The sequence below is a fragment of the Xenopus tropicalis genome, chromosome 10, assembly GCF_000004195.4.
Source record: "Xenopus tropicalis strain Nigerian chromosome 10, UCB_Xtro_10.0, whole genome shotgun sequence".
NCBI lineage: Eukaryota > Metazoa > Chordata > Amphibia > Anura > Pipidae > Xenopus > Xenopus tropicalis.
The window spans coordinates 42,775,513-42,797,927 of record NC_030686.2 but is presented as its reverse complement, the minus strand read 5'-3'; the positions used below and the strand labels follow the sequence as shown (position 1 = coordinate 42,797,927).

Here is a 22,415-nt window from a genome sequence, read left to right as displayed (position 1 = left end):
CGGGGTAGAAGGTAAGCAATCTTAGTCACTTGGGGGTGCCTAACATTTTGGCACCCCCAAGTGACTTAGCGTTTCCTTCTTCTTTAAGACCGATTCGGCAGCTTATCTGCCCTTGTGTGGGTCCTTCAAAGGGCCTACCTGACCAACATCTGGCCAAAAATCGGGCAGGCAGGCTTGATTTTACCATCAGTTCAAAGACTTTGTCTGATCATTAATGCAGTTTTAAATTCAACTGCTCATTTTCCTCAGATTAGTTTGATATTGCCTACCTAGGTGGGCATATTGGGGAAAATCCACTCGTTTAGAGACCTCTCCAAACAAGTAGATCTCTTAGGGTATGGCCAGCATTTTATAACACATTTTTAATGTGAGTTATAGTTTTTGGGGGTCGAGTTCCCAGGAATTCCATTCTTACTGCCGCTTCAATGGCTTCCTTCATATGAATCTAACAATTGCATCTTTCTGTGAATGTATGGCTTGAAAAAATGCTATATGTTCATTTCAGTTGTCTGTTATAGGTGGGTGCAAAATCTTGTGCAAAGCCCCCATGTTTCCTAATTTTTAGCATTTGTAGCTGAAGGCACATTAAGTGCTTCTTGAGGGCACCATGGTAAAACACTAATTTACACAGTGAAACATTGTAAGCGGCAAAACTTTTATTCATCTAGTCTGTACAGCGAATTTCTGTTCCCCGTGTATGAGTTGAAGGCCTCTCGGTGCAGGCTGGAAATGTTTGTTTGCATTTGAGAAGATGATTCAAAGCTGAAAGTGGTTGCAGTGCAGAGTGGATTGTTTCTCCCAAGTTCTGAAACTTGATCTTTTGTACATATTGTTCATTTTCTTGTTAATAAAACTGAACTCTCATCTAAAGATGTTCTTCTAACTCTCTCATGTGTCATTGGGGGCCTGTTTCCTTGATGGAGGGTAACCTGTCTGGATACCAGTGTGTTTGTTACAATGAATAATGTCCCTTTGTAGGATGTCTACACATTTATGGGATATTCTCAGGTCTGAATTGTGTACAATTTTAATACTACACAATGGATACATTATGGGTACATTATAAAATCTACTCACCATGCATTGATATAAATGTCTATGTGGTTTTAAATCTGCTTTGATGTTTGAGAAGTTTTTGCTACTGACTGCCATTTATTTCATATGCTGAAAATTGCAGACACCTCTGTTTATGCTATCATTTGTTTTTCATTTAAGTGTTTTAAAATGTTTCTACCTTTTTTGTTGCATTCAATGAGTTGTATCTGTGACCTTTAAAAGCTCCCATACAAGTATTATTCTTTCATTTGTAATATGTTACAAGTAGGCAGCTGTATCACTGGTTGGTGCCTGTTAGTGGCACTTATATCACAATTGATGCACTGTGTTCAATGATGATAATGTTACTGGTACACCCTAGAAGCCAGACAGAATAAAATCATTCTATTGCAAATAACCTTTGTGAAAGTGACCAAGGGAAAAAATGGTGTTACAATAACAACAGATATCATGGTAAAGCAGACAATTCTGTCTTTTTTTCCCTCCTTTCTTTAGGGTGAAGACACACAGAGCTTCTAGTAGCCATGATAAGTAGCCATGATAAGTAGCTGCTAGTAAGTAGCTCTGTGTATCTTCACCCTTAAACGTAAGTGCTTTTGAAGAGTGCATTGTTTTATTTAAAAGTTGTGCCAGCTTGGCACAGAGTTTGTGTACATCTGAAACAGAAATTTTGTTATACTGTGTTTGCTTACAACAACCTCTTGCTTAGCTCCACATTTAGCTCCAACACACTTTTGAGGTAACGGTATCCCTCGAAATATATAGAAGATGCTATTGCATTGTCTAATAAAGATTGTTACACTTTGGCCTATCTTCATGGCCACCTTCCCTTCAACTGCCTTGGGCTTAGCATTTTGATCTTCAGGAGTAGCAAACCGATTTCAAAAGGTAAGTATTGTTATAACCAGGAAAGCATCTAGAGAGTGTGTGTTGGTATCCTGCCTCTGTCCAGCTGGAGTCCTGCCAGATATTCACCTCTACAGGATTATTACTGCCCCCTTTCTACATATGGGCTCCATAGACAACTCCTTACTCTATATAGTCCAGCCCACAAACATACAGCATGTCCTCTTACTGTTAGCTGTAGCAATTAGGAATGAATGGAATCTGCTATTTTTGGATATATGCAAAATATGCCAAGGAAGGTTTAAAAAGAACTATGCTTGTGAAAAAAAATTGCAATTTCCTTGTTTGTGTGACCAAAATTCACGTGATTTTTAAGGGTTCAGGTTTGGTTTGGCTAGATATAACTTGTCCGAATCCCGCTAATTCGGTTCGGGGTTCCCTTGAATCAGAGATTTAGTTCATCCCAATTAGCAACACACTATTCAGGCAAGACCACAAGTATGTTGGCATTCATTCATCTATAGATACAATTGTGCATCCAAATTTGTACTCTATAAACTGCCATCTTTTCTATACTGAGTTTACTGCCACAGATTGGCTTTGCACCTACCGGACTTTGTTATTCATGCATATAAAGAATGGTGGGTTATGCTTATGCGTGGCATTGGTGCTTTGTGCTTATTTTTGTCATTGGTGGGCCACATAAAGGTTGAAAAAAGGCAGTGTGTACGGTGTCTCTTTGGTTTCAGATGCTGCTCCTGCTAAAACATAATGCCAAGCCATGTGTTTGCTTTCTGTGCTATGCAGCCCTGCTATCCACAAGCACATCATGGGCAGTGTCTGTGGGCTCAGCTCTCACAACAGGCCTGTGTGAATATAGGAAATATGTGTGTAAAATGGCTGCTACTACAAATCTACAAATGGTTTCTGCTGTTACTGTAAAGCTTTGGACATATGAGCATAAACACGCTTTTGCAGAGTTAAAACAAAAATGGCACGGCAGTGTGAATTTATGATTAATTTGTGTACATTTCATTGCTTAATATTAATTAGAAAATGTCTATTATAGAACATTTTGCATGCCGGCTTGGGAAATGCTTATAAAAAGGTAATTTGGATTGAAAATGCTTGAATAAAGGCTTGCAGATACTGTTTACTTTGTGTTCTACTATTCTGCCACTCTGCTGGGTATGAATCTATGCTTCCCAACCAGGCATCGCCAGCCAAAGGCTTCAATGGCAGAACCCTGATGGCATGAGATACTGGCATGCAATATTCTGTATTATATTGGGCTTTGAACTTTGTCGTTTATATTACCAAAGCAAATTTGCATCACATTTTGAATTATTCTATACATGTGTGATACTAAATAATACACTGACACAATCAAGTTATTTTCTTAAAAGGCAATGGATTAAAAGAGATGGAATAAAAAACAGTATTGCACTGTATTGCTATTTCTAGGAATTTGTTTGCACCATGTACTGGTAATTTGATGCATATATCTGATTTGTAGCTGTCACAGAGACAGGTTATGTGCAAGCAAGGTAAATAGAAGTTGGTTTTGCTCTCTGCCTTGGCTACCCTACAGAGACAACTGTGGGAAAAGCATGGCTTGAAGAATTTGGCCAGTGGGCATTACAGGACACCTGCTTATGATGCAAGCTTTCCTACAAACACGTGGTTTTCCCCTTTACATACAACTGTTATGTTTTTCTGTTTGAAACATTAAGACAAGACAAACTAACCGAATAGTGTGAATATAAGAGGAAAAAGAGGTGATGGTCAGCCAGGTAATGTTGCATTCAGAGGTACAAATCCCTGGTTTAGTTCTAGTTTAATCCATGAGTCTGGGGGGCTGCAGGAGCCAGGGAGCTATGTATAAATTTATTTTAATTTGTGAGGCAGACACAAGATGAAAGTATTATAGGGAAGACCTTCATGCTGTAGAATTAAACATTTTTTTTAAAAGATGTAGTAATTGAGGCCCTTGGTTTGCCAGATGTGTAAACTACTCATTAATCTTTAACATATATTAAAATATATCTCTGGATTCTTGCACACCTCAAGGTCTATATCTCAGGGGGTAGTTTCATTGTTACCTGCAAATGGATTGGAATTTGTGGAGTCGGCCTGCTCCATGGTATTGAGGTTTATCTAGAGGGTAGTGATTAGAATTTTAATAAGTCTGGTTTTAGTGATGTGTAAAGCAATTGCAGCAATGGCCCTTTTTTTGACAAACCTTAGGTTTCTTCTGGGTTGAAGAGTGCAGAATGACTTAATGAACTGTGATAAGGAATACATTCATTATTGTAAAGTATAGACATGAGGTGTTCCAGGACCATATAAAGCAAGGTTTGTATCAGATATTTTGTATCATAAGTCAGTTAAAGGGACGGTATACACCTAAAACCTATACATCTAAAAATAAGTACAATAATTAGAATTTCTGTTGAAAATGCATTCTGCCTACTTTTTTAATCCTTATCCCCCCCCCAATTATTAAATACTTATCTACTATCCAAACCAATTCTGCTGCCGATTCGTGTCCTTTAGACCAATTCAGCAGCTGCAGTCTTTGAGCTCATTAACAGAAGGGTTCTTAGTGGACTGATAATTTGTTTTATCAGCTTTTCCTTTGCTTGGCAGAACCAGGAAGCATTAAAGAAACTGGTTTCATTTTCTTGGTGCCAGGAAAAAGCTATTAATAGTTCTTAATTTAAACAGTAGGCTAGAAGGATGTTCAGCACAAGCCCTATACATTAAGCTCCTGTTGTAAAGAAGTAAATACTGTACTTTTTAAGGGGATTGGGGGAGGGGGGCATGGGAGATCCTACTATGTAGTATATAGTTCTATACATATATTCAGATTATCTTATTTTACTGAATTCTGTTTTCCTCAGCAGGGAAAATAGAAAGAAGGTTAGATTAATCAAAACACAGGGAAATATGCTGCAAGAGAACCTGTTTCAGTCTGTTCAGGACAGGAATCCCAGAAACATTGCAGAGTAAGAGTGGAGCTGCTCAGCAACAAAAAGGTGAATGTCCTACAGTGGCTCAGGCAAAGTTTTCATATCAGGGAAAAATATAAGCCTATTTTTGACACCATAAATACACAAACAAACCTGATTCCTTGGATCGGAAGGAAAACTGAGATACAACCTACAGCAGTACAGGCCTTTTGCTTTGGCTGGAGAACAAAAAAAAAAAAAATCTTAACACATACATATGCAAATTAAACTGATATATAAATATATTAAACAGAACTTATTGTGTAAAAGCAGGTTTGTTTTTCCTTCATCTAAGCTGCAGGCTGATTATTTCTTAGAAGAGGATTCAGGTGCCCATCCCTACGTCAATAGTTCTACTGGGGCAGTGCTTGAAAATACTTAGTTTCCCAGAGCCAACACACTTAGGGGGTGATTTATCCATGTTTATAAATTTCAGTTAATAAAAAACAATTTGAATATTGGCAATTTAAACATAGATAAACCACTATGCGGTGCAATAGGTGACGTATGATATACAGATTACATACAAAATATGATTGCTGCAGGGATTAAGTAGAGTTTGAGTAGTAAAACTAAAGGTGGCCATACACGGGCTGATTCTAGCTGGCAATATTGGTCCTTTAGACAGATTTAGCAGCTTATCTGCACGTGTATGGGAAGATCTCGATTGGACAGGTTTGATTTTTCCGTCGGATCTGGGAGCACATCGGCTTATTGATGTGGCACCTGAAATGACGGCGCCTATGCCCGCCCCAGGGTCAAGACCCTTGCCAAGTGTGCAAATCTTAGCGTGTATGGCCAACATAAGGACTAGTCCACAGATAAGCCCACTGGATAATAATCTGCAGGTATGAGAAGGTAAGGGGGGGGGTGTTATTACACAGCTTATCAGCATTTGAACAAATTACTCTGTGGGGGAACCATCTAAGCACAATTTTCCATTAGTGCTTTATTGCAGAAAAGAATGCTTTTGTTAAAAGAATAGGCAAAATACATTGTAAACGCAAGTCCTATTTGTTGTGCTTGTGTTATTGAGCACAGGTATGTAGAAGTGTATATTGGGTTTATCTTGCTACTAGCTGCCCACCCACTAAATGTGTGATTGGCTGACTGAGTGCCACATTGCCCCTGCACAGCCTGGGAGAGCGGCCAGCAGGACATGGGGACATTTTTAGTAACAAAGGTCACTTTAAAAAGGCAAATTCCTCCTTACTGGAGGTGTATAATGCACTCTGCCTGTTCTTGTCCATATTGGTCCCCCTTTTTGCAGCACACTTTATTACTGGGCTTTACTTTTCCTTTGTTTTTTTTTGTGTGTGTATAATATTGTTCCATAACTCTGGGCAGCTAGTAGGGCTGCAGACTTAATAGCACAGTTACATGGGCTGCTAGGTATATGGTCACATTACTCATTGGGTCACTCTGTGACTCTGACCCCATAACCAGCCTTTGTTACTAAAGGCAACGCACTAATGTACTGACACTTCTGGGGTATTTAAGGCAATAACCAGGCAAAAACTGGGATTTACCTAGGGCCGTTGTATCTTAAATTTGCAATAAGTTTTTAATTGATGCTGTCCCCTACAAAATAACACCTGGCACTGAAACCATTTTTCATTTGATTTGTTTTTAATAATGTTCTGTTGGGAAAAAAGCTGTTTTTGTTTGGTTACAGAGCAGTGGGTATACCTCAGGGTGTGTAGTTGACAGCTGCAGCTGGACCCACAATGCCTGAGATGAATACAAAGAATAAGTGCTCTGTTTATTCCTGAGATGGCTTTTTTAATGCCGTCACAAACCCACTGGAATGTCCATGAGAGCAACAGTTAATGGGCCGACCTTTCCCAGATGTCCTATGGAAGCTTTACTTAGTGACAGCTAAAATCTCTGCAAAGAGACAGTTTTACTGCCATAGCTAATAGTAACATAGCTCTGCATCTATGGAATGCTCTGCATACCTGCTGACAAACATGCCCTTCATCTAACAAGCAAACATGTTATGGCCAAGGGCCAACGAACATAAACACTGGAGATGGCATAATTCAACCTTAGTCAGCCTTGTGGCAAGGTGAGTTCAGCAATCACTGTATGTATAATATTTATAGTATATATGTTTATTATTGTAAGAAGAGAGGGAGAGTTTGTGCTGGAATGTTCAGCTTGAAGTCAGGTAAGATGTAATATTTGCAGCTGTTACATTGCTAATAAAGCAACTTTGAGGGTATATTGGGAGTCTGTTTTTATTTCTACCTTAGAATACAGAGGGGCATATGAACCGAAGAACTTTAAAGCCACTGATCTGTACAAATAATTGTCAGATAGAGAAATTTAGATATTCTCTCTCTGTGATCAGGATAGACCCTTCCCTTATCAATTTATTGTCCTATAGACAAGTGGCTGTCAGGAGCAGTGTATTCTCTGTAATGATAAATCATATTTCTGGACATTGTGGGGATTTGTAGAATATTTAAATAGGTTTGAACTGAAACTTGTATTTAGGTGTTTCCTACAGTATGGGTCTTCTCTCCACTGTGTAAGGAGCCCTGGCGTTTACAGTGGCTAAAATGTATTCACCCCCTTGGAAGTGGTAAAGTTACAATGAATAAACACAAAATAACTGCATACATGTACATTCAAGTGAGAATTTAGTAGATTCTCCTTCTCTCAAGGCTCGGGTTTCCTCCAGGATTTCACCTGCATTGTGCTGCAATCATTCCACCCTCTGCGCTCAAACCAAACACGGCCTTTAGTCTGATGGAATATCCTATGTGAGTTTTAGTTACCATTGGCTTTTCTTTGCCACTGTCCCATGGAGCACCTGGATAATAGTTGTTTCCTAAAATAGTCTCTCAAATCTCAGCCATTGAGACCCGAGTTGTCCATAGGTCTCTTGGTGGCCTCACCAGCCTTCTCCTTGTACGTGGGGAGCCTGTTTTGCCAGTTTTACAGATGTGCCATACTTACCAAAGAACTATTAGGTGTTTACATTGGGAATGTCCTGGATATAGGTTAATATGTCTGTCTGTGGTGGTTGTGTTCATATATTAAACTGATGGTCTTTTATTTTCTTTCTGCTGGCCAGGAGGCAAAGAGAAGCTAGACAGACCGTTATTGCTGTGTAGTATGAATATATACATTGTGTCTATAAGATGTACAGCACGTTAGAAGCTGCTACTGTCACTTTGTACTGATATTATGTTGCTTTATCTTTTATATCTTAACTTAAATAACCGCTCTGAAGGAGAGTGTAAATAAATGGTTTCTGTGACTCCTATAACAAAATGTTATGTAATAAATAGAGAGCCTCAGCCATAAAGTGTGACGGGATTGCTGCATTTTGGGAGAAAGGAGTTAGAAGAAAATGCCCATTTTTATGACAATGGTTAACTCCTTCAGTCTGCCTTTGTATTTCTTACTTCCTGCAGTGTTTTAGCACCAGACTGCTACATTTATTATGAATATAATTAGAATGAATATGTAATGCTGGGCTTGCTGCAGAGTTTGTGTCTATTACAATTTTCAGCTTTATCTGATACATATCACTGGTTTCTGCAAATGATTCTTAAATGAACTGGTATTTGTTACCTTAATATTCAGCGCATTCGTGTTTAGTGTAGTTGATTCTTTCTGTTTTTATGATGTTTTTGCACATTTGGGCACATTCTAAAAATGAGTTTTCCAAGTGAGTTTAAAGCTCAGGGTTTGCCCTGTTTAAATGCCAGTCTGTTCCTGGAAGGCAATACATGGTAAGCCTGCAGTTTGAATGGGAAGCAGGTCGTAGCCTCTTACACCTGAGGCATTTTTTTTCAGCTGACAAATTGGTGCCCCATTCTAAGTATAAAAGCCCCGATTGGCTTATTCTTGTAATGTCTTGTAATACCAAAAGGAAAGGTTCAATCACTGGGGGTTGCACTTACCTGATACCCGGGGCCTGTGCTCCTGTTAGTACTAGCTAGGAGTACTTGCATGTTTCCCTCCTTCTTTCTTCAAAATCCCTGGGGCGACGCATATGCAGTAGAGTAAAAAAAAAAGAAGCCAGCTTTATTTTTTGTTGCAGAGAAGAGGATCGCACTTACAAATACCCCGAGTCAGTGCATTACAGGAGCACTGACCCGGGGTATCAGGTGAGTGATTATAGTTACTTGGGAGTAACCCCCCCCCCACCATTGATTGAACCTTTCCTTTAAATGTGTCTCAAAACATTGATGTGTAAACCCCCATACCATACATGTTGCTCTCCACACGTTTGGTGAGCTCGCCAAACGAATAAATATTCTACCAATATGCCCACCCTAGGGCCAAACAATCAAATAAAAACAGCGGGCATAGGCACCATCGGCCTGAGGACCACATCAACGAACTGATTAATATTACGTTGCCCCTCCCTTTGCTGCTATAACAGCCCCTACTCTTCTGGGAAGGTTTCCACTAGATGTTGAAACGTTGTTCCTGGGATTTGCTTCCATTCAGCCCCAAGAGCATTAGGGAGGTTTGGCATTGATATTGGGGATCAGGCCCAGCTTACAGCCAGGGTTCCAATTTATCCCACACGGCCCTGTGCAGCCCAGTCAGGTTCTGCCACTCCCACCTCAGGAAACCAAATTGGTTCCCCATTCTAAGTATAAAAGCCCCGATTGGCTTATTCTTGTAATGTCTTGTAATACCAAAAGGAAAGGTTCAATCACTGGGGGTTGCACTTACCTGATACCCGGGGCCTGTGCTCCTGTTAGCGCTAGCTTGGAGTACTTGCATGTTTCCCTCCTTCTTTCTTCAAAATCCCAGGCCCAGCTTACAGCCAGGGTTCCAATTTATCCCACAGGGCCCTGTGCAGCCCAGTCAGGTTCTGCCACTCCCACCTCAGGAAACCCATGTTGTACAAATCTTGCTATGGCCATGGGGACATTATATATTGTCCTGAAACAGGTAAGAACCTTCCCCAATAGGAAACACAGTACTCTGTAGCCTTCAAGCAACAATTCAGTGTAAAAATGAAACTGGGTAAAATAGACTGCACCAAATAAAAATATTTGTAATATAGTTAGTTAGGCAAATATGTAATATATAAAGGCTGGAGTGAACAGATGCCTAACATAATAGCCAGAACACTTCTTCCTGCTTTCAGCTCTCTAACTTCTTAGTCAGTAACTTTAGGAAGGGCCACATGAAACATAACTGTCAGTTCGTTTGTAATAACGCAGGTCTGATTCAAATAAAATATAACTGAACCATTATGTCCCATATGCCCCCCCCCCCTCAAGTCACTGATTGGCTACTGACTGCTAACAGCTTAGAGAGATGTAAAGGAAGTAGTGTTCTGGCTATTATATTACAGATCTGTTCACTCCAGCCTTTATGGATTACATTTTTGCCTAATTATACTGAAAACATTTTTCATTTTGTAAAGTCTATTTTACCCAGTTTTATTATTTCCCTGAACTGTTCCTTTACAGTTTGTTTTCACTGGAACTAGGGCCCAATCCATGGCAGCAGCCCCTTAGCATCAACCAAAGGCATTAAAAATAGTACAAAAGGATAATGTTACATATAACCCTGCCTGATTCACGTTATACATGCAATCTAATGCTGCACTGTAGGATATGACATTTTGTTTTACTGTGGAATTACATTAAGTTCTTACACTGGTTTGGGATGTGTTAATTGTGTAAATAATTTGAATTTCTTCCACGATTCCCTGTCTTTAAGTACAGTGCTTTGGAGCTAATGTCTACTAATCCAAAGAACTTGCAACAAATATGTTTTAATATAATTTGGGCATAGTGCTGTAATATATGAAAATGGTTCTGGTTTGGGGGATTGTGGGTGAAATAATCCATACCCCTCCCAGGGAAACAGAGCTGCTATTTAACAAACACATGCTTTGTGAGCTGGTTCTGTACATATACAGCTGTGCAGAATTATCCACCTTGTGCTGAGGAAGGTATAACCTCTGCGGCCCTGTCAGTGCAAATGTGATTGTAATGGTTATATTGTAAGCACTGGATCATGGGGGCAGAGCGTTTTAGCTTTCTCATTGTTTGCTGTTATATGTGCCACAGTGAGTAATGTTATATATTGAGTAGCAGATAGTGATTCCAATGCTGCTTACCCTTTATAAGACATGGGAGAATGTGTGAGCAGTTACTACAACCTCCCTAAAATAATTCTCCCCAGTGCTAAATTTCTGTACGTTATCTAGTGTCTTTCTATTTAATTCCGCTGACTCTGCGCCAGTGCTGCTGGATTACAGCTCCCTGTTCCTGACATATATACAATCCTCGCTCACAGCATATTTAACTGAGATTATGACGCACAAATGAGTCCTTGCACTGAGAGATTTATTTCCAGTCTTTGGAACGCTGGGTATATAGTACTGTGACAGTGCTGCCACCTGCTGGCTGTAATTTGCTGTGAGATTTGGAATGGGTATTTCATTCCTCTGGCTGTTAAATCTGTGTTGTGTTTCTCCGGCCTGCTTATGGGAGTGCGTTTGAATCTGGTGTGGAACGACATGAGCAGGGAGTAGTTCATAGTGATTAATCCTGAGGAGCTGGGATGGATACCATAAGCTGTGTAAGGATGCTCACGTTTGGTTTCACCACTCCTCCCCCAACTTTACCCATTTTTGTTTTCACACGAGAGATAATATTAAAGTGTTCTTAATGTTAAATGCATTTTAATAAAATACTTTTCTTATTCTGAATGTACTCTATCTCCTGTTTACTTGGTGTGAGGAGGATTTGCTGTAACACATTCAGAATCTCAATCGTAGTTCCTGCTAGTGAAGCAGATGTGTGTGCCTGTGTGTTCCTATATAGCAGGGGTCTCCAACCCCTCTTAAGGTGGCCATACACGTAGTAATTATGATCTTTCCTGCCACCATTGGTAGGTTTGGTATGATAATATCGGTGCGTGTATGGCCAGCTTTACTCATGAGCCACAGTCAAATTATAAAAAAAAGACTTGGGGTACAACACAAGCACCATAAAAGCTCATGGAGGTGCCAAATAAGGGCTGTGATTGGCTATTAGGCAGCCTCTATGCACACTATCAGCTTACAGGGGCTTTATTTGGTAGTAAGTCTTGTTTTTATTCAGCCAAAACTTGCCCACATCCTGGGTGACTGGCCTGTAAGTGAGGCTTGCATGCTATTGCAGGGACTGGGAGGAAGGTAATACTGTGGATAGGCCTGGAGCGGATTCTGGAGCTCGCAGACTGGTATGGGGTTCTTTAGCAGGGGCTGTCTGGATTTGGGAGGATGGTGTAGGGAGGACTGCTTGCAGCATAATGAAAGATACAGAAATCACTGGGGGGGGTGGCAAGTTTTTATGCAAATCCCAGTGATTCTAATCACTTACACTTCAGGCCACGTTCCTTTTCTTCGAGAAATGCACTGACGTAGGGTACTTCCCAGCAGAGTGCACAACCGCCATCATCTTTCACTTTTCCAGGCATTCCCTGGCTGATCATATGCACAGTACCCATTTCTGAGCTGCACTTAACGCTTTTATTTAATGATTGGGAAACTGCTGTGCCGCATAATATTAAGGGGAACACGTTGCAAATTAATTTTGGTTGAAAATACTGTTTCTAATTTTAAAGGGGACCTGTCACCCTAAGAAATAATTCCAAATCCTTTTCTATCATGTTAGTTGAGCAAAATAAACTTTACTCACACTATAGAAACTATTTTTTTTTCCCGCTTCAGTCTTGAAATTTATAGTTACAACAAGCAGGCCGGCGCCATTAGCTTTGTATCACCCCAAAATCTTACACATTTGCCATCTAGGTGGTTTATCTAGGAAGTGCTGAATGGAAAGTTAAAGTAAATTGTAATTAAAAATCTGAGCTGTCAATTATATATTGCCTGCCCCGCCTCTATGCCTCAGACATAGAGGCGGGGCAGGCAATATATGATTGACAGCTCAGATTTTTAAATACATTTAATCAATTTTAATCAATAACCCAAAAAGGCTGTGAGGTTAGATACAGCTAACGTAGGGAGAATGGCCATTGTTCCCAGAACATTATTTCCCAGAATTCCTGACTAATTGTACCCACTGGAAACCTGTGCTGAACTTTGCTACAGATGCCGGTAGCAGGAAACCCTGTTTTTCCCATCTAGTTATACAGTTCGAGAGAGAAATCAGTTTGCTTGTAGTCTGTACAGCGAGATACCGTAGAACTGTGAGTATTTTTTGGACTGAGCACTTCCTAACCTCAACATAGAGATGGTCCACAGCGTTCTGCATCAGGGAGTAACTTTTAAAACGGCTTCTTTGTTTTATTAGGCCAAAAATTGCAAGCTTTCAAGTTTCCATCTCCCCGAAATGCCATCCCACCGGCTAGAATATAAATTGCCGGGATTTGCCAAAGTCGCAGAAGTTGCCTTGAGAGGAAACTTCAACAAATCGCGGCACCACGTATGCCATCCCACAGGAGATTTACATTCTAGCCGGTGGGATGGCATTTCGGGGAGATTTGTCGCACGGCGACTAATCTCTCCGTGTGTCACAGCCCTTAACATCTAAACCTAACCTTAAATCTTTTGGCATTTTTGCAATGGCTAACATCATACAGCACCCTACTGCCATTACTTCTAGGCAGCAAGCAATAAGGGTGAAGACAAACTGAACTACTATAAGCGGCTACTAAACACCAGAAAATCCCCTGCCATACACAATACTGAGAATTGCCTCGGCTAAAACACACGTAGAGACAGTTATCAGTAAATGATCAGCATTGTCTTTTTTTAGTAGCCACAACAAGTAGCTGCTACTAGTAGCTCTGTGTGTCTTCACTCTAATTGTCCCTATGTGTGTTCTAGCAGAGGCAATTCTCAGTATTGTCTATGAGAGGGGATTTTCTGGCATTTAGTAACCGTGACAAGTAGCTGCTACTAGTAGCTCCATGATTGGCCCCAGGGCCCCTAGACAAAAAGACGTGTGTCTCTGTTTCTTGCCCTCCCACCACTATGCCCATAAGTTCTTTAGTCACATACTGGCCATGTTGCCCCCCAGTTCTGCCTACCTAAATCTGGGTAAGCTGTACACACGTATTAAAGGAGAAGGAAAGGCTAATAAAGAGTTAATCTCAAGCTGCAGGCATACCTTCAGTTGTCTTAATAGTGCCCTTAAGTCTCCCCATATTTCTCCCATTCAGATTAACAGGAAGAAAAAATGCTGAGCTGTGTAAAGTTCCCATAATGCCTCACTCCTGCACCGAGACCCAGACCAGTGTACATGTTCAGTTAAGGTGCCCATACACGGGCCGATTGTAGCTGACGATATCGGTCCCTTGGACAGATTTGGCAGCTTATCGGCCCATGTAGGGGCAGAAACGACGGCCATGCCCGACCGATATCTGGCCTGAAATTGACCAGATATTGATCGGACAGGTTAAAAGATTTAGTTGGATCGGGGACTGCATCGGCTCGTTGATGCGGTCCCCGAACCGACTGTGCCATTGCCGTTGTTAGAATTCACTCAGGGCCAAAAGATCGAATTAGCCTACATTTTTCCGATATTGCCCACACGTAGGTGGGGATATCGGGAGAAGATCTGCTTGCTTGGCGACCTCGCCAAGCGAGCGGATCTTAAAGGAACAGTAACACCAAAAAATGAAAGTGTTTTAAAGTAATTAAAATATAATGTACAGTTGCCCTGCGCTGGTAAAACTGGTAAGTTTGCAACAGAAACACTACTATAGTTTATATAAATAAGCTGCTATGTCAACACGGGGGCACAGGCACATAGCAGATAACAGATAAGCTTTGTAGAATATAATGGGGTTTTATCTGTTATCTGCAAAGTAACCTGTGCCTTTTCTCCTGTAAATGGCTGCCCCCGGGGCTACACAGAAGCTTTATTTATATAAACTATAGTAGTCTTTCTAAGGAAAACACACCAGTTGTACCAGTACAGGACAGCATTACATTATATAGTAATTACTTTTATACACTTTCATTTTTTGGTGTTACTGTCCCTTTAACATGTATGGGCACCTTTAGACTGTGAGGAAGCTTCCTGCTGATTGGCTCAGATCACACATTCCTAAGAGGAGGGAGTGAGTTCTTAGCATTCTTGAGGGAGGGAGGGGGAAGCAGGAGAGAGCAGAGAGCTGCGTGTCACTGGCAGAGGAAAACAGACAACAAATCTTTTGACAGAGGACTCAGTGCAGCGTTTCTGTGAGTGCTTATGGCTGTATTTACATAGACCTTTCTCATAAAGCTTTCTTAGTTTTTAACATTATTTCTCCTTTAACCTTCCAAATACCTTTTGGAAGTTTTGTTGTTCTTGGATAGGAATCCCAAAATAATGACTTTAAATTGCCTTCTGTTTTTTATTTTTGAAAGTTTAAATTTTTCACCTTCATGGCATCGTGGAGCAGCCCTGGTTGGGAAGTGTTCTGATATATTTCCTATATTGGGCCCTGCTGAGCAAAATCCCAGAGGTTTATTAAAGGAACAATAACACCACAATTGAAATATACAATTTCCCTGCAGTGATATAACTGGAAGGTCTGCTTTACAAGCAACCATTTAAGCTGGGGGAAAAAAGAAAAAGGTAACATAGCAGGTAAGCTTTGTAGAATACACTGATATTACAGAGCTTATCTGTTATCTGTTTAGTAATCCATACCCTGCAGGCCTATTCGAATTTGAACAGCTAACTGTACGGCTTTGTTATATAAACTATAGTAGGGTTCCTGAAGCGACTGCACCAGTTTTACCAGTGCAGGGCAACAGTATGTTATATATTCATTACTTGGATACATTCTCACTTTTTGATCATACTGTTCATTTAAGGATATAGCCACTCGGCAGGCACTGCGTCGTCCTCTGTGCAGCCATGTGGAGTGGGTTTTGGAGCAAAAACAAGGAAAAAATACATGACTTTACCCTAAAGTCAGCTGTTATTTATATTATAGCTGATAATGTTCCAGAGACACTGCTGAAAAATGTAGCAAATAATGTATCAGTTTGTAACAGCAGAGCTTAGACTTCAATTTAAATATAAAAAACAAAATAAAAAGCTTTAATTTCTGGGGTGCTATCTGAAAAAAGTGTTTGGAAGGTAAACACTCCCTTTAAAGGATATATGTGGTATGATGTAGCCATTGATTTTCTGAGACAATTTGCACTTGGTCTTTTTTTAATGTTTGGTTTTTCAATTATTGTGGTTTGGGTTAAGCAGCTTTCCAGTTTGGTATTTCAGCAGCTATCGGGTTGCTAGGATCTTATTTTCTCTAGCAACCTGGCAATGTTCTGAATAAAAGTCTGGGATAAGTAAAGTAAAGGAACTGAATAGGTAGATAAGTAATAAGAAAAAAAATAATAATAAAATCATAGCCACACAGGGCAGTTGTTTTTGGCTCTTAAGTTTTGATAATCAAGAGGTCGAAATTATCATTTTTATATCGGAAATTTTGTCTTTTCTAGTGCACATATATATGTGCCCCATTCAGTGGAACTTTTTTTTTATCCTAGTAAACTTGTTTTTCCAGTAAGGCAACACCTGGCTGCAATTGGTTACTGGCCTACCATGTGACTTATGGCATAGCCTACGTTTGCATTCCATTGTCTCTGTTTAGCTCAGTCAGAATTTAACTCAGCCGGAGACTTGAAACCAATTCAGTTTGACCTCAAAGAAATATTGTTCGGATTACAATTTCTTGGCTCATTCTGCAGCAAATTTCATGTAAAACTCATCTGAACTCTCCTTCTTTTGTGAGTGAGCTATCTACCCAACAGCTCCATGTAAGTTTTTTAAAAATATCTTTTATTTCAAATTTCATTAGGCAGAATACATGCACATATGAACTCATTATTTTTCACTTTCAGTTCTGCATTGCAGCAGCATTCTTGCTTGTTTATTACATTAGTGTAGGATTTAGACCCCTCAGTGTATAATTTTTTTTATTGGATCTGTATTGGTTATTCTTGAATTTTGCTTTTGCACTTATAAAGTTGGGATCTCTATTTTCTACAAGGTTGTGTGATGCTATTCATATTGGGCATCAAACTGTTCAGAGTACCTCTGTGTCCCTATATGTGGGAGAAAAGATACTATAAATAAAGGCAATGTGTACAGATTTAATAAATCTTTGCTATAGTAAAGTTTGTAGTCATATTTACTCATTTTGGCTTTGGCAGAATCTGTACTTTACAAAAACAAAAATATGGTTTTCTGGGGTCAACTTTATTTTTGTGGCTTTTACCACACGTACAATGCAGGGGGGTGATTTTGCTAAAGCTGAAGTGGCAGCCATAAAATATTCCTGTGCAGCACTGTTGTCATTTTGGGATCTATACAAGGCACATACATTGCTAATCCTGAAAAGAACCCTGACTTTCAAGGGTTTCTTTGTCTGAAAAAGCTTTGTAGTTTGGAGTTGAAAGACATAGTTACCGATCTGTGGCTTTGTCAGAATATGTACTTTTTAAAAGTAAATGGTTTTATGCTGCAAATGGCAGTTTTTATTGCATTATAAAGTGTGCTGATTTCTATAGCGATGTTTGGCAAATTTGGTAGTGAACAGCTGGTGTTTTTGATCTATACAGGTCAGGAATCACCATAAGACTTTGTATGTATTTGGGTTTGTTCCCCCCTGGGAGATATAGAGCTTTCCTTGCATATTTTAAAATGTTTAGGTAACTGTAACTGACAGTGTAATGCCGTTTAACTTTTACTACAATCAAGAAGTGTCTGTGAATTTAAAAATGTGCAATCACTTCTGTGAATCATACTTTTCCCCAAGGCTGCCTGAATGCAGTGAGTAATTCATCCTTTTTCTCATTTTCCAGGTACTTCCGTAGAATGGTCGGCTATGACCCCAGCACTGATGGGCGGCTTCTCTCCAGCAGTGAGGTAGCGATGGCAGGGTCCCTCTCAGGATTGGTCACTAGAGCCCTGATCAGCCCCCTGGACGTCATAAAGATCCGCTTCCAAGTAACTATTATGCATGCCTAGGATAACATGTTAGATGTGTGTCCCTGGCAGTTGTAGTTCTGCATAGGAGCTGAAGTTAATTGTCCAAACCTTGTGTTTCCTCTATGGCCAGGTATAGCAGATGTGAGTGTCCACCCCTGTCCTGCTTCCCACTTACAGTAGATACAGTTTCATACTTTCATTTCAAAAGCAACGTCCATGGGAAAATGAAGGAGACATAAACTTTCTGAACTGTTAATTAACCTAATGTTATTAGACTTAAAGCCCCAGCATTCTCCTTGATATTAATGGGGCTTAAACACCTCCCTAATCTGTGTGCTAGGAGGCTGACCAGTGTAGGGGAGATTCTTATTGGAGAATCCTGGGGCGTATGTATAAAAAGGTTTGACCCACTGAAAGTTAAAGGGGCTGCAAGCATTAACCTTGCCATAACACGTTAGTAGACCATACACGGCATGGCATCGAAAACAGACACAACGTTAATCACTTTATTCTTATAAAAATGGACAATGCAGATTGGCAAGGGGAGAGAACAGGTGACAGAGTGTGATATGGGGAGGTCCTGCTTTCTTTGTCTTATTCTTGCCTCCCCCATTCTCAGTTACAGATTGAGAGCCTCTCCAGCCATGGCACACAGGGAAAGTACCATGGCATCCTACAGGCAGTTGGGCTCATCCTTAGAGAGGAGGGTCTACCTGGATTCTGGAAGGGACATGTTCCAGCTCAGCTCCTGTCTGTATCCTATGGGGCTGTTCAGGTAAGATTCAGCATATGATCATATAGTGAAGGGTAATCTGAGGCTGCCCTTAAGTATGCCTCCCCCCCCCTGTTTTGTGCTGAGGGAATGGAAGCTTAGCACTGGAAAGGGCACTGTTGCATTCTCACATACAGTAAGTGGGTTTTGAACTGAAAAAGTGTGACAACCATTGTCACAGATGTGCAAACCAGATAAAGTGAAACAAGTCATTTTTAATTACATAGTCATTAAACGACTTGCATCTCTCTTTTTACATTTAATAGTAGATAAAATATATTTATTAGTATACATTAATATATAACTTTTTGCACTTTCCATGCTGCAGTTTGTTAGCTTTGAGATGCTGACAGAACTCTTTCATGTCTCCACTTCGCTGGATCCTCGTAGCCCAGCCGTGCACTTCCTGTGTGGAGGGCTGGCTGCCTGCTCCGCGACCCTGGCTGTACAGCCTCTGGACACTCTAAGGACACGATTTGCTGCTCAAGGAGAGCCTAAGGTAAATGAGAGTTTATAGCGAGTTCCTACTTGATCCAGGAAGGTAAAATAAAAACACAAGCTGAATTTTTCTACCATTTGCCCCAGTTCTTCTAAACTCCAGGATAAACTCTGTATTGTAAGTTTAATGCCAACAGTTCTATATTTGGTATCTAGCTCCTCTATTCATACTATCTAATAAATGTGCCAGTACAACTTTCTTTGTGAGAAAACTATGCTCCAATCTGCACACATATAAATGTTTGTTATGATTCAATCATACACATTAACGCTACTGAAGCTCAGCTCACAAATTTTAAACAAATAAAACCACTTACAGAGTTCATTAATCCCTGTCTGTTCCTTAGGTTTATAGGAACCTGCGTAATGCGATCTTTACTATGTTTAGGACTGAGGGGCCTGTCGCATTTTATCGTGGCCTTTTCCCCACCCTTCTTGCTGTATTCCCATATGCCGGCCTCCAGTTCTCCTCATACAACCTTCTGAAAAGGACCTGGAACCTAGTGCTGCTTAAAGATCAGACACAAAAAGGTATGAATAGGATATTGGGTGGTGCTGCCAAAAGCTGCAGTCCTGTGAGATATTGAGGACATAGTTCAGCTGTTCCCAGTAAAAGACATGAACAGATGTCCATGTCTCTCCTAAATTGTTGGGTCTTCTAATAAGTTAACTGGAAAATGACCAAGTACATGGGAAGGACTGAGGAGGAAAATATTGGATAGATGGTCATGACACTTTCCTGCTGAGAGACCCAATGAAAAATATGAGGGAATATTAAAGATGATGTCTTGGGTGGTTTTAGAAAAATGTGGTTATGGGAAATATTGAGTTATTCCCTTCATGCCCTTCAAATGGGCAGTATCTGTGATTCTCATAAAATTACCTTGCTTGTTCTCTCACAGACAGCCTCAGGAACCTTCTCTGTGGCAGCGGAGCAGGAGTGATCAGTAAAACAGTCACCTACCCCTTTGATCTTTTTAAAAAGAGACTCCAGGTTGGTGGCTTTGAGCAGGCAAGAGCACACTTTGGAAAGGTATGTATTTTTCATAAGGTCCACCCTAAAATGGAAACTAAAATTATCATGCCACCCTGTTTGCCAACATGACTTCAAAAAACCACACGCATGAAAGAATACATAAACAAATAGGAACATGTCCAACATACTTAGAATCAAGCTTCGTGTATCCTTAAATATCACTTGAGCTTTTGCAGCGAAGGGCAATAAAGAGGTGACTTATCTTCGATACATGTTATTCCTACCTTGCAGGTAAGAACGTACCATGGCCTTGTGGATTGTGCATGCCAAATATGGAAAGAAGAGGGTTTCCGTGGATTCTTTAAAGGACTGGCTCCCAGCCTGCTCAAGGCTGCGTTCTCCACTGGGCTCACCTTCTTCTCTTATGAGCTGTTCTGTAGCCTCATGCTGAGTGCAAAGAAAGCCAAGAAACGCAAGAGGAAAGAGGACTGAACACCAACAAGGACACCTCTAGGAGAAATGTAGTGTGTTACCCAGAATGCTAAAGGAGACCGGAATCTTACATTACCTCTTAAATGCCATGTGGGTTGCGTAGTAACGTACAGCTACCAACCCTATTCCAAATGCACTAAACCAGTCAGATAACATATGGCTGCTATGTGTAACTGAAGTGCAAAGATAGCCAAAAAAAATCCTAGAGGAATGAGGCAAGGAACAATAATAGGAATTTCATGCAATAGGAGAAAGAACTGGACCTTGTTGTTTCACTCACAAGTAGGTTGTGTGGGAATCTATAGAAACTATTCAGACATTAGCTTCTGAAGTTTTAACTGCACTAAACTATTCAAAGCTAAATACTTGATGGTTGCTTTGGGTTATTAAAGTAAGGCACTTTTATTCATGTGTTACTAACTAGCCATCCCCTCAGTCATCCATGCATTTCTAGAGAATTGTCTTCCGCACACATCTGCCTTATTATCCCATAAAAACAAATGGGCTACTATTTCAAAGGTGCTGGTCAAGAAAGTATTTCATTCAATTCACATTCAGTTGCTAAAGGGCCCTCCATCCTGTCGGGCATTTGTTTTTATTAGTGTCATTGTCACAAATGGGGCCACGGACAGTGATTAGCACTGACACCAAGGGTGATGGCTGTTTGCAGAATTCACCACCTGTGTCCATTCTTCTAAAAAGGGGATATTTCTGGGAAGACTGGAAATAGTGTGCACCACATTAGGCAGGACAGTTACACAAAAAGACTCCTGTAATGCATAGCCACTCTATATCCAATCTTCTCTATAGTCAGCCTTAATGTTTATTTAGTGTCCGTGCAACATACATGTTACATATAAAGTATCTGAGGATGTACCAAATCTAGAATTTGGTTTAGGATTTGGCCGAATCCCAGCATTTTTTGCATGATTAGGATTGGAAGAATCCTTAGGTCAAATTTGGTGGAACTCTTAAATTCACATGACTTGACAAGCTCTGGACAACTGAAAGCGGCATTTTGCTTTTGTTTAGGGATGGTTCAATTATTTTTCTTATTTATTTACAATTTTATTATTTAGCTGAGCTTGGAATACGCACCTTACAGTTTGGATTCGGTTTTTCAGCCAAATATTTTTTCAAGTATTCTGACGAAACCTATAATGATGGATTCAGTGCGTTCTTAGTAATATCGCTGTTATATGATCAGTTATATTTATTCATGTGTTTTTATTCTGCTGTGTTTTATATGAGGATATCCTCACAAATGCTTCATTTAAATTAAATGTCATTTTAAGTATGATTTGAATTTTAATGAACTCATTTTTACAGGTAAGAAGTCTTTTATTCCAGAATAATCCGGGACCTGGGGTCCTCCTGTGGAGCACCTTGGCATAATGCTGCCAAAAACAACATGCAAACATGAGTTATGCTGTGTTAGTAAACACTAAGTGCTAAGTATTATAGAGAAATAGTCAGAAATTGTTTGTGAATAGGGCACTATTAGGCATGGCATTGCTGAATGTCATTTGCAAATAATGTATACCATACCTTACTATACCATACCTTCCCTACCTGGGAAGGGCTTTTCCAGGGCTGCTGATCTAATATAGAGGGATGCCTGCACATTATTAGAGCAGACTTGCACAGTCGTGATGTTTTTAGTATCAAAACATGCCCCTATCTCCAGTACATACCCACAGAGTAATGCAGACCATTTGGGTAATGTGGTAAGTTTCATAGTAATACTACAGTATCCATGAACATCTTCTTACACTTTATTTGTGCACAGATTGGAATAAATCTCAAATGAGACAGTTCTGAGCATGGGGATTTAA

General features: G+C 40.1%; 1 protein-coding gene across 5 annotated transcripts in view; it reads left to right on the top strand.

Moving 5' to 3' along the window:
- The window catches only part of slc25a19 (solute carrier family 25 (mitochondrial thiamine pyrophosphate carrier), member 19), a 34,106-nt gene extending 12,193 nt beyond the window's left edge, over positions 1–21,913 (top strand). For 2 of the 5 annotated variants that reach the window (XM_012971744.1, XM_031894075.1), the window contains exons 2-7: positions 17,716–17,860; positions 18,462–18,617; positions 18,943–19,113; positions 19,460–19,643; positions 20,015–20,145; positions 20,380–21,880. In XM_012971744.1, coding sequence (XP_012827198.1) covers positions 17,729–17,860; positions 18,462–18,617; positions 18,943–19,113; positions 19,460–19,643; positions 20,015–20,145; positions 20,380–20,580 — 975 coding nt within the window. In that variant the 5' untranslated portion in view covers positions 17,716–17,728 and the 3' untranslated portion in view covers positions 20,581–21,880. Of the gene's footprint in view, positions 1–4,825; positions 4,941–16,470; positions 16,669–17,715; positions 17,861–18,461; positions 18,618–18,942; positions 19,114–19,459; positions 19,644–20,014; positions 20,146–20,379 lie in introns of those variants that run through there. The other 3 variants (XM_012971745.3, XM_012971743.3, NM_001015953.2) reach the window with 3 other exon arrangements.
- Positions 21,914–22,415: the final 502 nt, after the last annotated feature.